Raw genomic sequence first — 14,843 nt, forward strand, 5'->3', positions numbered from 1 at the left:
AAAGCTGCAAGTAAGAGAAGTATAGATGTGCAGTTTGTTAATCACACACAAAATGCAGGCCTGCCTCTGTAATTTGTTTGTAATTCACTATCAGGCTCACCATAAAGAAGGGCCTGGTTAGAAGTGCGTGATATGGTCTCCCTTAGGAGTGAGAATCTTCACATAGTGGGACAAAGGAAATTCATCTTGTAATGGACATCCAGACAAACTGTGCACCACTGTTCATACTTGTGTGCTGGAGATCCTCACAGAAAATATATTTGTTCCAGGGGTCTCAGTTATTAAGTCAGGGTGCAGCTCCAACAGAAAATGGAGAGATTTTGCAGTAGCCATTAAAGTAATTGGAGGAGGGAATCAAATCATTCATGTGTTATCCAGAACAGGTGGACACCTAAGCCACAGTTCCTGGAAGTTATCTATGTTAGTGTTAAGGATTGTAGTAGGGAAATCACCTGGTTTGTATTATGGAATATTATTTTGAGCTCTTTATCAAAGCCGTCCCCTTTAAAGAGAACCCCCCTTTAAATTCATGTGGTTAGTGTCTACCTCCTCTGCTCAGCTGGAAGTGAAGGCTATGGATGCTGAGCAAGGACATTCCCAGTAGCCACCTCCTTCCTCACACTGCTGTATCTCTCAGGCTCTGGGAGACCTTGCTCATCCTCCATCTGCAGTGATTACATTGATTGAAAAGGCTTCACAACTGATGGCAGTTGTATCTTCAGCACTAATGTGGCATGAACTGAAGAATGCCCCGTGAACTATGTAGACAGTGGAATTTCCTTTTCGGCAGATGATTTCCACTATGATCCTGGTACTTGCATAGCTCTTTTAGTATGCTGGCATGGCAGGAGAACACACTGATGTAAGCAGGTAAGGGAGTAGCTAAGATTCTTTGATCCTAGTCTGCAGTGCATGTAGATGACATGTTGACTCCCTCAGTGCATCCCATACATTTTAGACTATAGAAGACCATAAAACATAGGAGCGGAATTAGGCCATCTGGCCCATCAAGTCTGCTCTGCCATTCAATCATGGCTCACCCCTTTTATTTCCCCTCAACCCCAGTTCCTGACCTTCTCCCCATAGCCTTTGATGCCATGTCCAATCAAGAACCTATCAATCTCTACCTTAAATACACCCAACGACCTGGCCTCCACAGCTGCACTTGGCAACAAATTCCACAAATTTACCACCATTTGGCTAAAGAAATTTCTTTGCATCTCTGTTTTGAAAGGGCGCTCCTCTATCTTGAGGCTTTGCCCTCTTGTCCTAGACTCTCCCACCATGGGAAACATCCTTTCCACATCTACTCTGTCTAGGCCTTTCAACATTCAAAAGGTTTCAGTGAGATCGCCCCTCATCCTTCTGAATTCCAGTGAGCACAGACTCAGAGCCATGAAACATTCCTCATATGATAACCCTTTCATTCGTAGAATCATCCTTGTGAACCTCCTCTGGACCCTTTCCAATGCCAGCAAATCTTTTCTAAGATGAGGGGCCCAAAACTGTTCACAATACTCAAGGTGAGGCCTCACCAGTGTCTTATAAAGCCTTAGCGCCACATCCTTGCTCTTGTATTCTAGACCTCGTGAAATGAATGTTAACATGGCATTTGCCTTCCTCACCACCAACTTGACCTGCAAGTTAACCTTTAGGGTGTTCTGCATAAGGACTCCCAAGTTCCTTTGCATTCCAGATTTTTGGATTATCTCCCAGTTTAGAAAATAGTCTGCACATTTATTTCTACTACCAAAGTACATGACCATGCATTTTCCAACATTGTATTTGATTTGAGCAGTGAGCATCATGTTGGGAGATGTGATGTTTGTGGATGGCACCAAGTTTGATCATGGTATGGGTGGTAAGGAAGGTTGAATAAGATTATGGTTGGATGTGAAGCAAATGAAGATATGGGCTGAGTGTTGGCAAATGGAATCCTGACAATTGTCAAGTATTTGGTTTAGGGAAGTCAAATTGTGGTGATACCTATACAATAAATAGTAAGACAGTAAAGAATGCAAATGGAGGCTGATGGATGACCTACAAAAATACAAGAGGACATAGATTTTGATACAAGAGAAAGGTGTTTCAAAAGGAATCTGGATGAAAGTTTTTATTTGACACAGTGATCTGTGCAGAGGAGTTGGTGGAAACAAATATGAACATTGCATTTAAGTGTTAAATAGGCATAGCACAGAAGGATATGGATCTAATGTGACCAAATATGACTTGTGTAGAAGGGCGAAAGAGCTTTTTTCAGTGCTGTACAAGGCTGACTCTAGATTTGTGGCAAGTTGTAGGGGATCTTATAGCGAGGAAGGTGAAAGCTAGTGTAACCTTTGTGTCTATCGAAAAACAGTTCATGTGAAGGCATGCTGCAGAATTATACATATCTCCATTATAACAGCATTGTACTTACAGACTTGAGTTTTCATTCTTGATTGATGTTAAGGTTGGAGTGTAGTGTCTTTGACAATCCTGGGGGTAATTCTTCGCCAAAGAGCAAGTCCTTCCTTCTTGGCTGGAAGATTCAAACACACCCATTGAATAAATATCATAGCAGCTAAGAGATGAAGGACATACTCACAGAATAGTTGTAAAATCTCTCAACATTAACAGAGTAGCAGAGTATACCTTAAATAAGTAGACAACTAACTGTGGCAGAGTGCTGCTAATTCTACCAAGATTGTACCATAATAATCATAATGTGGAGTTTTGAATCCCATTTTATGTTAGCACATGTTGAAATGGGCGTCACTCAAATTTTGTTGTTGTTAGATGTACACCTGATTGATGCCAAGGAAATGTAAGACACATCAACTTGAATTGTGGATGAACTCAATGGTTGTAAATGCTTTGGGGAGGAGAGAAAGAGAGAGATGATGTTCAAATAGGACCCTTCCCACTGATTCTGTTCCTTCAAACTATGATATACGCAGAATCAGAGATTGTGAACTTTATCTTGTGTCCAACTGTGAACTGAGTTTCTACCCATCTAAATACTGGGGAAAAGAAACTGCTGGAGGAACTCAGCGGTTCAGACAGATTTGTGGAGGCAATGGGACAGTCAAAGTTTCGTATCAAGACCCTTCATCAGGACAATTTTCTTGATTTTTTTTTCCATTCATCTGCTTCACCTCCAATTTTGAGCTGAAGCCCACCGTGCCTTTGTTACGTTATTCCAACATGTTCCTGGCATATGTCCCAACTTCTGAATGGGCTCACCCAAAGCTCAGCTTCCTGAGCCTAAACCCAAGCCATGCCCTACATGTTATCATTGCCCATTGCCCATTGCATGACTTACACCATAGATTTACATATTTAAAATAATTCTCATGTTTATGTTCACTAGCTTTTTCTTCCCATTTCTATAACTTCATACAGCACCAGCTCTCTTTCTTCTAAATACTCCTTACCTTGAATCATTGGTCTCAACTGTGACTTAATGCACCACTGATCCAGAAGTTCATCCCAGGCACAGAAATATATTTCCCAGTGCAATGACTTAAAATAATCTTTTTCTCCTCTCTCTTTGTAATATCTTTATACTAATTGTGTTAAATTGGTGCATTGTGTGAGGTGAAGCAAAGACTACCTTCAACAAAACTGTTCTCAAAATCTCCAATGACCTTTTATTTTAAGATGGTGTTAAAAATGAGAATGCTCAGTTTTAGAGCTGAACCGTCTTCAATTCCTTATCTTGACTTGGAAAAGCGTTGCTATTATTTTGCAGTCACAGATTCAAAATCCTGGAACTCCCTGCCTAACAGTACAATAAGTTATCTTCATCACTCAGACTACAATACTACGTGCAGCCAGGGACATTTTCTTCTAAGTGACAGTCAAAAATGAATTTAAAATAATTAGGTCCAACTAACTCATAAGGAAACCTTGCTTAAGAGCAGAACAAGGTGAAGTTCAGAACACTAAAGAAATGTGCTGAATGAGAAATGAGTTAGATAAAACTAAGCCCAGGCTTTAAAATTTTATTAGAATAAGGAAAGACTGAAATGGAAAAGAATTTGGACAGTTTTAATCTTAATGGAAATACTTTCAAAATGTAAGCTACTGAAATGAAATATGAAGTACTAAATGCACACTGAATTTATTAATTGAGTGTTGTAAAGTGACTTGGAAATTGTAATTCGTTTATACATGGAATGAAACAATATATTTTTCAATTACTGTACTGAGGAAATAGTAGCAATTTTTAATAGAACTCCAAGGTATCTATCCAAATTTATTTCTTGTGTCCATGTAAAATTACCTTGGCTGTTTTCATTCAGGGTCTTGCTTTCATTCTTGCTCAAATACTTCTCTTATTTTCCCCCCTCTGCACGCAATGTTGGTGAGCTCTGAAGATTATTCAGACTGAGAGCATGTTTAGGGGCGCTCTCCTCACATGGTAGTCTGATTTCGAGTGGTTGTGGTAAAGTGTGGGAGTCTGTGGTGTGATGAGATAGCGCGGAACTGCACCATGAGGTTTTTAGACTCAGAGCTCACAGGAGTAGCTGCAGTTTGTGGGATCACATAGCTACTACCATGAAAGCACACCATACAGCTATACCTTGAAACTTAAACCATAGTGTACCGAGAGTGTTGAATGTTTTGCTCTCAATCCCTGACAGGAACCAGCAGCTTTCATTATTCGAGGTGAGGGTGGTTGCCAGGATATGATTTGTTGCTTTGCACAGTATAGTTGAATGCAATGCCTCCCTGCAACGTGAGCACCAGACCAACCCAGAGTGACAGATGAAAGAAACTGACCACTTCAAGTGCCCATCAGTTTTAACCATTTCATTCTTCATCCCAATTTCTCCCTGGTTTTGTGTTCAAGCTGCGAATATTTTAGAGAGTATTGTTGGAGTGAAATGAGGGTGAGTCACTTGTCTTGTAATACCCACTGTTTGTCTTGTCCTCACAGCAACAGTAGGTGGAAGGTGCATGGAGTTTCTGGTCAGTGGTGATCCCCCAGAATATTAATGATTTTAGTCTCAACGAAAATAGCGCCATTGAACATCAAAGGGAGCTCGTTAGAATAACTCATTTTGGGACATAGTTACTGTCTGGAACTTTAATGCCATCAATGTTTTGATGTTGAAGCAAGTTCCAGATCCAGATCTAAGGCAATAATGTACATCGGAACTCTCCTGTCTTCCAAACTCCAGTCTGAAATGCAGCCCTTCCTGCCCAACCCCCTCCACGCCTGGCTGCTTGTTTTTTAGACAACACTTACCCACCCGGTTCCTGGGGTTTCTATTCCATGACCCCAATTCTGCTCTTGGATGAGAGTATGAATACTCTCATACTTAGTAGAAAGTATGTAATTCGATCATGTTATCTTTCCTAACCCAGCAAGATATTTAATCAATTTAGTAAAATATGATCTGCCTTTAGCAAGCCAATTGTGCACTGTTTAAGTTCAAAATAAATTTATTAACTAAGTACATTTATGTCACCATATACAATCCTGAGATTCATTGTCTTGTGGGCAAATTCAATAAATCCAGAATACAATAATAATCATAATACAATTAATGAAAGACCACACCAGCTGGGTGTTCAACCAATATGCAAAAAAAATCAAACTGTGCAAATACAAAAATAAAGAAATAACAATAATAATAAATAAATAAGCAATAAATATTGGGAATATGAGATGATGTCCTTGAAAGTAATTCCATAAGTTGTGGGAACAGTTCAGTGATAGGCTAGTGAATTTGAGAGAAGTTATCCCCTTTATTTCAAGAGCCTGATTGTTGAGGGGTAATAACAACCTGGGTAATAACAACTCAAACCTGGTGGTCTGAGTCCTGAGGCTCCTATACCTTCTTCCTGATAGCAGCCGCAAGATGAGAGCATGACCTGGGTGGTGGGTCCCTGATGATGGATTCTGCTTTCCTGCAATAACACTCCATATTGATATGTTCAGTGGTGGGGAGGGCTTTACCTTTGATGGACTGGGCCACATCTGCTACTTTTTGCAGGACTTTCCATTCAAGGCGATTGGTACCAGGCTGTGATACAGCCAGTCAGTATACTCTCCACTGAACATCTATAGAAGTTTGTCAAAGTTTCAGATGTCATGCTGAATCTTCACCAACTTATAAGGAAGTAGAAGTACTATTGTGTTTCCTTCATAATTGCACTTGCATGTTGGGCCCAGAACAGATCCTCTGAAATGATAGTACCAAGGAATTTAAGGTTGTTGACCCTCTCCATCTCTGATCCTCCGATGAGGACTGGCTCATGGACCTCAGGTTTCATCCTCCTGAAGTCAATAATCAGCTCCTTGGTCTTGCTGACATTGAGTACAAGGTTGTTGTTGTGGCACCACTCAGCCAGATTTTCAATCTCCCTGATTCATTATCACAGTTGATTCGGCCTATGGCAGTGGTGTCATCAGCAAACTTGAATATGGTATTGGAGCTGTACCTAACCTCACAGTCTTGAGTATAACATGAGTAGCACACAACCTTGTGGAGCACCTGTGCTGTTGGAGATTGTGGATGAGATGTTGCCAATCTGAACTGACTGAGAATCCAATTGCACAAGAAGGTATTGAGGCCGTGGTCTTGAAGCTTATTGATTAGTTTTGAGGTGAAGATGATATTGAATGTAGTTGAGAAAAATCATCCTATTGTCCAGGTGTTCCAGGGTTGAGTGAAGAGCTAATGAGATGGCACCTGCTGTAGGCCTGTTGTGCCAGTAGGCAAATCGGAGTGGATCCAAGTTGCTTCTCAGGCAGGAATTGATATGCCTCATTACCAGCCTCTCAAAACACTTCTTCACAGTGGATGTAAGTGCTACAGGGTGATAGACATTGAAGCAGGTCACCATGGTCTCCTTAGGCACTGGTACATGTGAAGCCTGCTTGAAGCAGGTGGGTACCTCAGACTTCCAAGTGAGAGGTTAAAGATCTCAGTGAGCTGTCCAGTCAGTTGATCAGCACAGGTCTTTAGTACTTGGCCAGGTACCCTCTCTGGGTTGGACACTTTTCATGGGTTCTCCCTCCTGAAGGCTGCTCGCATGTCCATCTCAGAGACTAACATCACAAGATCATCGAGAGCTGTGGGAGTTTGTGATAGTTCCTCCAGGTTTTGATAGCCAAAGCAAGCAGAGAATGCATTGGTCTCGTCAAGAAGCAAAACCCTTTTGTCACCTACATCACTTGATTTTACTTTATAAGATGAGACAGCATTCAAGCTTGTCACAGCTGAAAGCATCCTTGAGTTGCCACTTCACCTATGAGATGGCTTTCCGGCGATTGTACCTGACCTCTTGTAACTTTTTTAGTCACCAGCCTTGAATGCCTCTAATCTGGCCCTCAGCAGATTGTGAATCTCATGGTTCGTCCATGGCTTCTGGTTGGAGAAGATTCTGAATAATTTTGTGAGGAAATACTTGTCTACAATTTTGATAAATGGTGTATTCATTCAGATCCACAGATGAGTCCTTGAACACAGCCTAGTCCACCAATTCAAAACAATCCTGTAGGTACTCCTCTGACTCCCGTAATTACCTGTTTGTTGTCCTAATCTGTGGAGCCTTCCTCTTTAACCTCTGCCTGTATGCAGATAGGAGAAGGACAGCCAAGTGATCAGATTTTCTGAAATGCAGTCTGGACGTGGAATGGTGGACATTCCTTATCTTGGTATAACAGTGGTCTGGTACCTTAGGTTATATGATGATGGTAATTGGGCAGGGATTTCTTCAAACTAATCTAGTCGAAGTCCTCAACTATGATTTGAAATGCGTCGGGATGAACTGTTTCTTGTGCGAAGACAGCATCATGCAGTATCTCAAGTGCTTGATTATAGTCAGGCACTGGTTGTATGTAAACTCTGGTGAGAATCACAGATGAGAGCTCCCTAGGCAAATAGAATGGATGGCATTTGATCGTCAGGTGTTCAAGGTCATACTGAATTTTACTATTTATTGCTACTAAGTGCCTCCCACAACCAAGATTCATGTGATTGCCTGGCATATCCCCATCCCCTTCTTAAACAAGCAGATTACTTTTGTCAGATTCCTAACAATTTCCCTGATTTTAGGGAGGACCATCCAGACAACTTATTTGCTTATCTATGGTTAGTTTCTCTCCTTTGGCAAGTTTCACACCATTCATTATTTACTTCTGCTATTGCTTTTTCATCATTTTCTTCAGCAATCCCATTTTCCCACTAATACTTCTTGTAATCTATTCTCCCCAGATTTTCATCAATTGTACCACCCACACAGCACTAAGTACAAATTATTGTGAGCCATTAACCTACCAACCTGCTCATCTCTAGGATGTGAGAGAAAAACAACGTAAACCTATATGGTCTTGGGTAAAGTGTACAAACTCCATTCAGCTCAGGATGGAACTCGAGAGAAATCTTGTTGTGATTCTTTCTATTAAGTTCATTTGTGTGGACAAAATAAGACTCAGTGGTGAAATCTGCCAAAATCTGAAACTATGAGATAGTAGATGTACTAGCTGCACCACTTTGCTACCCTGTGGCAACAAATTGTCTTGGAAAAATGTTTCTCCAGTTGGTAGATTAGTGAAGAAATGGGCAAATTGCTTCTTCCCTCAGATTAGTTCATCATTTGGTTTAGGCTGGGAACCGTGACCTTGGAGATTCAACTGCTCAATGGAAATTGATGATGCTGAGCCACTCTTGGAGAAGGGCATTCAAGTTGCCCTTCCAGATGTATTCTCCACTTTGTCTTCACTGCTGATCTTTCAGACAATTCATCAATGAGGGAGGACAATTAGTGAAGATCAGCAAGCAACACTTTTACTCCTATGCTATAAGAGCATGGAGATTACAATGGAGCAATATATCATGCTGGGTCAGCCATAAACAGAGTCCTGTGTGTAGTCCTGCTTGTCACATTACGGGAATGATATTATACAAGAAAGTATATGGGAATTTCTGGGTGTTACAGCCTTGAGAAAAAATTGGATCATTTAAGATTTTGTTCTGATACAGAGATTTGAGGAAGATTTACCTGAAGTGAAGGGTATAGTTATAAGGATGGGGGCTAAACAAGGTTAAGAAAGATCTATTCCCTTTAAGGGGGACCATGGGTTTACCTGTAGAAGTTAGAAGATGATTATTTTTACCAAGTAAGTCTGAAAAATCGCCTAAAAGATTAGTCAAAACAGCAACTGTCACTGCTTTTAAGATTACTGAGGTGTGTGCAAGATTCTGTAATGAACAAAGCTACAGCTCAGGGCTTGGAGGATTAGATTGGATAACTCCTCTTTGGCAGATGCACAAACGTAAGCTGGTAGGTATCCCTCATGGTAATATTTTTCCACAATTCCATCTACTCAATTTCATCATTATTATCAGATCCCCATAGATTAGTCACTAGACTACAGTAGACAAAAAAATCATAAAGTTAAAAAATTAATTAAAGCAATAAAGCTTGTGTGTGCATGAATATGTCAGTCTGTAATTTCTCTCTGTTCGTAATAAGGGAGATCTACAACATTTTACAAAGACAGAGCGGAGTACGGATGAATAAATTGTACATAGTTATCCACAAAGAATAAAAGCATTTTGAAAATGCTTTCAGTCATAATATCTAACCTTATAAGAAAAATTTTAAACTCCTATGGAGCTCAGAAAAGAAATCTTGAAATGATTCCTTCTGTAATATGCTTTGGTGTTGATGTGAAGTGTGGATGAACTAAGCCTCAGTGTTGAAACATACCAAAAGCAGAGATAATTTCTGTGAGATATCAAAGATGTGGATTCGTCCAATAGAAGAAGACATTTCCTGTGATGAATTGGGGCAGACTTATAATAACCTTTAGTTTATTCTATGTTACTGGAATGCATTGGTGCACTTGCTGATTTTATTGTCCTTGTATTTTTCCAAATGCAGATCCAGCTCTTCAAAGGTCAAGGGCACTTTCAACCCCCGATGAGTTTTGATGGCATTCACATTGTGAACCACATGGTGGAGGATGATGAATTCATTCATTCCTCCGACGAGGATCTCTTACCAAGCCCCATGGGAGTGAGTGGTCTGCAGGGAGAACTGTATCCAATTCCCCGCGGAAACAGCCACTTCCTCAGAGGGCTGGAGATCTCAGGAAAGGACAGTGATGGAAGCACCGACAGCGATCAGGAAGACAGGAATTCTGCACTGGAGCTTGAAGCAGACATGGCAAATCATGTAATGTGCACCGACAGTCCGAATAAGGCACCATCCATCTCGACAACAGTCTAATAGGGAACCAGTAATCTAAGCTGCCCTTCATTCCACTAGGTGAAACTTACTGTGTGTGAGGCCTTCCTGAGCTGCACCCTCCTTCTCTGATTTGGGTCTAACATTAAATTCTACTCACTTCCCAACAGCATATGGTATTTGTAAGGGAGGTGGTTTTTTTTTTAATCAGCTGTCTTGCTCTCTAATCAAGCCGTAGAATCTGCCATTTCTTCCCAGAGAAGGAAGTAGGTCTGGAATCGGGTAATTCTAAAAGAGTTGTTGGGTTTCTCTGGTATATGTTTTCTGAAATCCAGATGCCTGATAGATGAAATGTAGCTCCACTGTGGTGCTCGGTTTTTGTGGAGTGACCACCAGTCTTCCATGTATGTGTCCCATGTACAGCACAAAACAAAACTAATGTTGGCACTTAAAGGTTAAAGATACCAACCTGGTATTTATGGAAGCTCTGTTCTCATCTCTCACAGCCTTGCTGTGCACAATGCACTTCTCCGGAATCCCTGCAGCAGTAACTGACCATTCCTTATACGGTGGTAGTCAGACAATAAAATGCACCAGGCAGACATTTAATGGCACCCCATTTGATATAGAGCACTTAATGCTCTAACAGGGTACTAGATTGACTTGGACCTAATGGCAATGGCAAGAGTCTGACCAATCCCCTGATTGCTTTAGAATCTCATCCACAACATATCTGGTTGTTGCAGAACTTAGCTAGCACCATGATTGAAAATATGCCTTGGTGATGCAATTACTTTCTATCACAAGATGTTGAGTTGACTTTCTGTTAACCAGTTGGAATTAAGGTCAACACAATGCAGTTTTTAAAAAAGTTATTTTAACTAAGCAACACTCTTGAATTTTCTCATCTCTCACTGCTTGGATGTCAATTTAATTAAACCAGAAACTATTCATTTGGTTTAGTGTCTGAAGTTATGAAAATGTTCATATTTTTCTGTAATATTTTATACATTAATCTGTGTGCTATTCTGTTGCCTTGTTTTTGAATGTTTGAGTTGCTTGCCACATAATCCTATTGTCTGCAGTAGAGCTTAAGCTTACAATGTTTCCAAATATATTGTCCCAAATATAAAGAGCTGAATTTCAGTATTTCCTAACTGGGTACCCTTTAACCCTGTTAGTCATAGAAAGCAGTGGAGTAAAAATAAAAGTGCACTTGGTGTAAGTAGTAGCAAGTTCTGATTCTATGAGAGGAGCGGCACATCACACACCATGGATATTATTGCTTCCCCCACTTCCATGTGCCATTTGTTTCACTAAATTAAATTATCTCCTATAAAGACAAAGAAAGCATTCTGCTGCTTCTGTAAATTATTTGTTACTAATTGTACAGCGGTCCTCCTGCTAGGTTATGCAAAATCAATCTCACATCATTTTTCTTTAGCACCTCTATTAGAAATGGCATTTTTGTGGATTCAGCAACACTGCTGAGGAAAGAGGAGATCAACTACTGTGTTGTTCATTAGTGACCTGTCAATTATTTATAGACTGACCCTCTTGCGGTACAATGAATTTTTCAATCCTCAGCTTCTGTGCTCAACACTGGATTAAAACAGTCCAGAAACTGGAATTGGCATTGCTTAAGGAGCATAGGAGGGGAGGAAGAATTTTGTAAGTGTCTGAACCTTTATTTACAGGCGAATGCATATGCCTCTTAATACTCTGTACCCTAAAGAAGATGTTGAGAATTACCTAACTGTAAATACCCATTGCTAAATGATGAAATGACTTCCAATTATCTGACTGAGGGTTTGGACCACCAATATATATGCACAGTAATAAAAAATTACCTTTCCTAGGTAATGTTATTGAATTTGCAAGCCCTTTGATAGTTGTACAGTCAATAAACTATAATGCAAAGTGAAGTTCTTCCTCAGAAAACTGATGTTCACACTGCTGCATCTTCTGTTCCTTCTACAGTACCACTGCTTCATTGACCCGATATCAGCAGGTCTAGTGATATGCCACTGTCCAGATACTGCAAGTGGATTCCCATGGATTTTGTGTCATATTGCATCGATATGAATGTGGTTAACATAGGAAGTCCAGGCACATTAGTTAAAATTGCCTCATCACTTTATCATGACCACTGCTTGGAAGGTTAGGTCCAAACAATAGAAGATCTAGTTTTTGTTGAACTTTTCATGTTTTTGCAAGCATTCTGTAAATGCAATGAACAGAGAGCTTTATGTCTATTTAAGAAGACAACTGTCTCTTCAAGGAAGGTGGGCGCAATGCTCCAGACTGATTTGGTTTTGCTCTCAAGGCCCCTCTCCATGAGATTCTTAAATTTCCATTAACCAAATAACACATTTACCAATGGGAATGTCTTTAATTGAATTTACCTCTCTTCATATGAGGCAAAGTTTTAAATTAGCAAGATAATTGAGTAATCCAGAATTGATCCTTCAGCATAGCAACACTTAAGCTGCTGAGGTCAAATGAAGCTGGTGGCTGTGCTGATTTCCAAAATTTTCTTTTATAGTTCTATGAGCTGATTTGAGACTATCGTTGCCAATAAGAGTACCTGTTCCCAGGAGGCAAAGAACTGAATACATCATAATAATACATGTTCTTGGGAGTGGGGTTTTGTGCCATTAATCACATCCCAAGAGGGAGTAAATGCCGTTTATACAGAGACAACCAGTTTGTTTTTTGCTGCAGGTATATTTATCCCAGGTGCAAACTAACACTGTGTGTTATAGCTGACAGAAGGCCACTCCAGTATTGACTAGGCCTATAACTGGCCATTTTATAACATCTACATTGAGTTGGATGGGCGAGTTTCATGTAATGTAGGCTCTTCGTATATGGATAACTTGTTAACAGTTTATATAGTGAATGTATTTTAATTTGGTCTCTTAGGTCTCATTCTCAACTCCACACTGCAATCACACTGTACACTGCTGACTCAGATTGCTGCAGCGCTGGTTGACTTTGAGCTGGGCTTGAACGGAATTAAACATGTGACTAAATATGACTGTGACTCTTCATCTCACTTGTCACATGTAGGGTTTAAAATCTTGAAATCACAACACTATTGGCTCCACATCCTAGCCCAGCCCAAAGGAGAGAATAGCTGCTTAGCAAGGTCTCAGACCATGGCAAGCTGATTAATCAGTAAATATTCCAGGGACTGCAACTCCACTGTATGGAGATTTACTGAAAGTTCAGATTCTGTGAAGAATGAAGGAGGGTATTTGTGTGTGAAGGCGGTTGCCGTCTGGAGAAATACTCATACTCAAAATCACTGAGGTCAAATTTAGACTAAAGAAACTGGCGTGAGAGAAATCTGTTATATGCATCCTTCTAAAAGAAATTTCAATATTTAGAGATTGAAATTGTGTAGAATTCTAATGGCAGCTGCCACTAATGTGTATGTGCAATAATAAAAATCACTGGGATCGCATGCAGGGCCCTTTCCCTGGCGTTCCAGGTGGATTTAAGTGTGTATCGGCTCTGGGCTCACTCGGTGCTTTTCATTGTGTCTCATATTTGGTGTCTCGCCCACCTCACAGAGTCCTAGCTCACTTACTTGTATGAACGTGGTTTTCTTCACGCACTCCATGACATGTGGTATTAGCAATGAAGGTTATTTGTCACGCGATGTGTTGAAGTGAGTACTCACATGACTAGTGAGCAGAAGTCTAGAAGTTTAGGTAGAATTCCAGAGCTGTTACCGAACTGTACATATTCTGCTATGATGTATTGCCAAAACTGTGTAGCATACCATTTATAAATGAATTTTTGTTGCAAAAATTCAATGTTTTTTTAAGTGTCTGTATTGTCACATTCAAACTACAGTGCGTTTTGTAAAGCTGATGGCTGCTTGAATCATAACCATTTTGTAGCTGCTAGTTGTGTAAATAAGAACTACAGATGCACACTGAACCGTAATTGTATTTTCACAAGTAGCACATGCTTTTTTGTGTACTGTGTAAAATGAAGGATTTCCTGATAAAGATGTGAGTGTGATACAGAGATATTAAATCAGATTACTGTGAATCTAATTTCTTATGGACGTTCTCATGCAACATGAGCTCTGACAATGCGGTTAGTTTAAGAAGCATTTGTGCAAGTTGATTAAATGAAGCTGGTCTCCTTGAGCTTGATTTGGCCTGTCTCACCTAGTTGTAATTCACAGATTGCGACTGTTGCTGATCATTTATTGGTCCTCCTCCTCCTCCTCCACAGTTCAGTAAATTACTCACAGCTTCACTAATCACATTCTGTATATGCAGTCAAATAAGCAGAAGACCATGTCTCCCTCTATTCACTCATTAAATGAGATGGAAGCTCATCTCAATGCCCAAAATTGTCAACATCATTATTAGTCAAGGAACTGAGTTCCAGAGTTGGGAAGTTATGTTGTAGCTTTATAAAACTTTAGCTAGGCTGCAAGTGGAGATCTGGTTGCCCTATTATGAGAAAGCTCTTCAAGCTTTGGAAAAGGTGCAGAACAGCTCCATTGGTGGTGCCTGGATTAGAGAGAATATACCATGAAGAGAGGTTGGAGGGACTTGGTGTAGGCTTAGGAGAGCCCTGATAAAGATTTATAAGATAGAGTTGTTGCTGTTCCTTTCCACGCCTTG

The 14,843-nt window shown here is 40.3% G+C and overlaps 1 protein-coding gene across 11 annotated transcripts in view; it reads left to right on the forward strand.

Moving 5' to 3' along the window:
• Positions 1-14,363, forward strand: part of LOC140740196 (EVI5-like protein) — a 258,676-nt gene extending 244,313 nt beyond the window's left edge. For all 11 annotated transcript variants that reach the window (XM_073069213.1, XM_073069214.1, XM_073069216.1 and 8 more), the window contains one exon: positions 9,886-14,363. In XM_073069213.1, the coding sequence (XP_072925314.1) occupies positions 9,886-10,233 (348 nt within the window). In that variant the 3' untranslated portion in view covers positions 10,234-14,363. The remainder of the gene's footprint in view (positions 1-9,885) is intronic.
• The last annotated feature ends 480 nt before the right edge of the window (positions 14,364-14,843 follow it).

Source organism: Hemitrygon akajei, chromosome 16 (assembly GCF_048418815.1).
Source record: "Hemitrygon akajei chromosome 16, sHemAka1.3, whole genome shotgun sequence".
In the NCBI taxonomy this organism is placed as follows: domain Eukaryota; kingdom Metazoa; phylum Chordata; class Chondrichthyes; order Myliobatiformes; family Dasyatidae; genus Hemitrygon; species Hemitrygon akajei.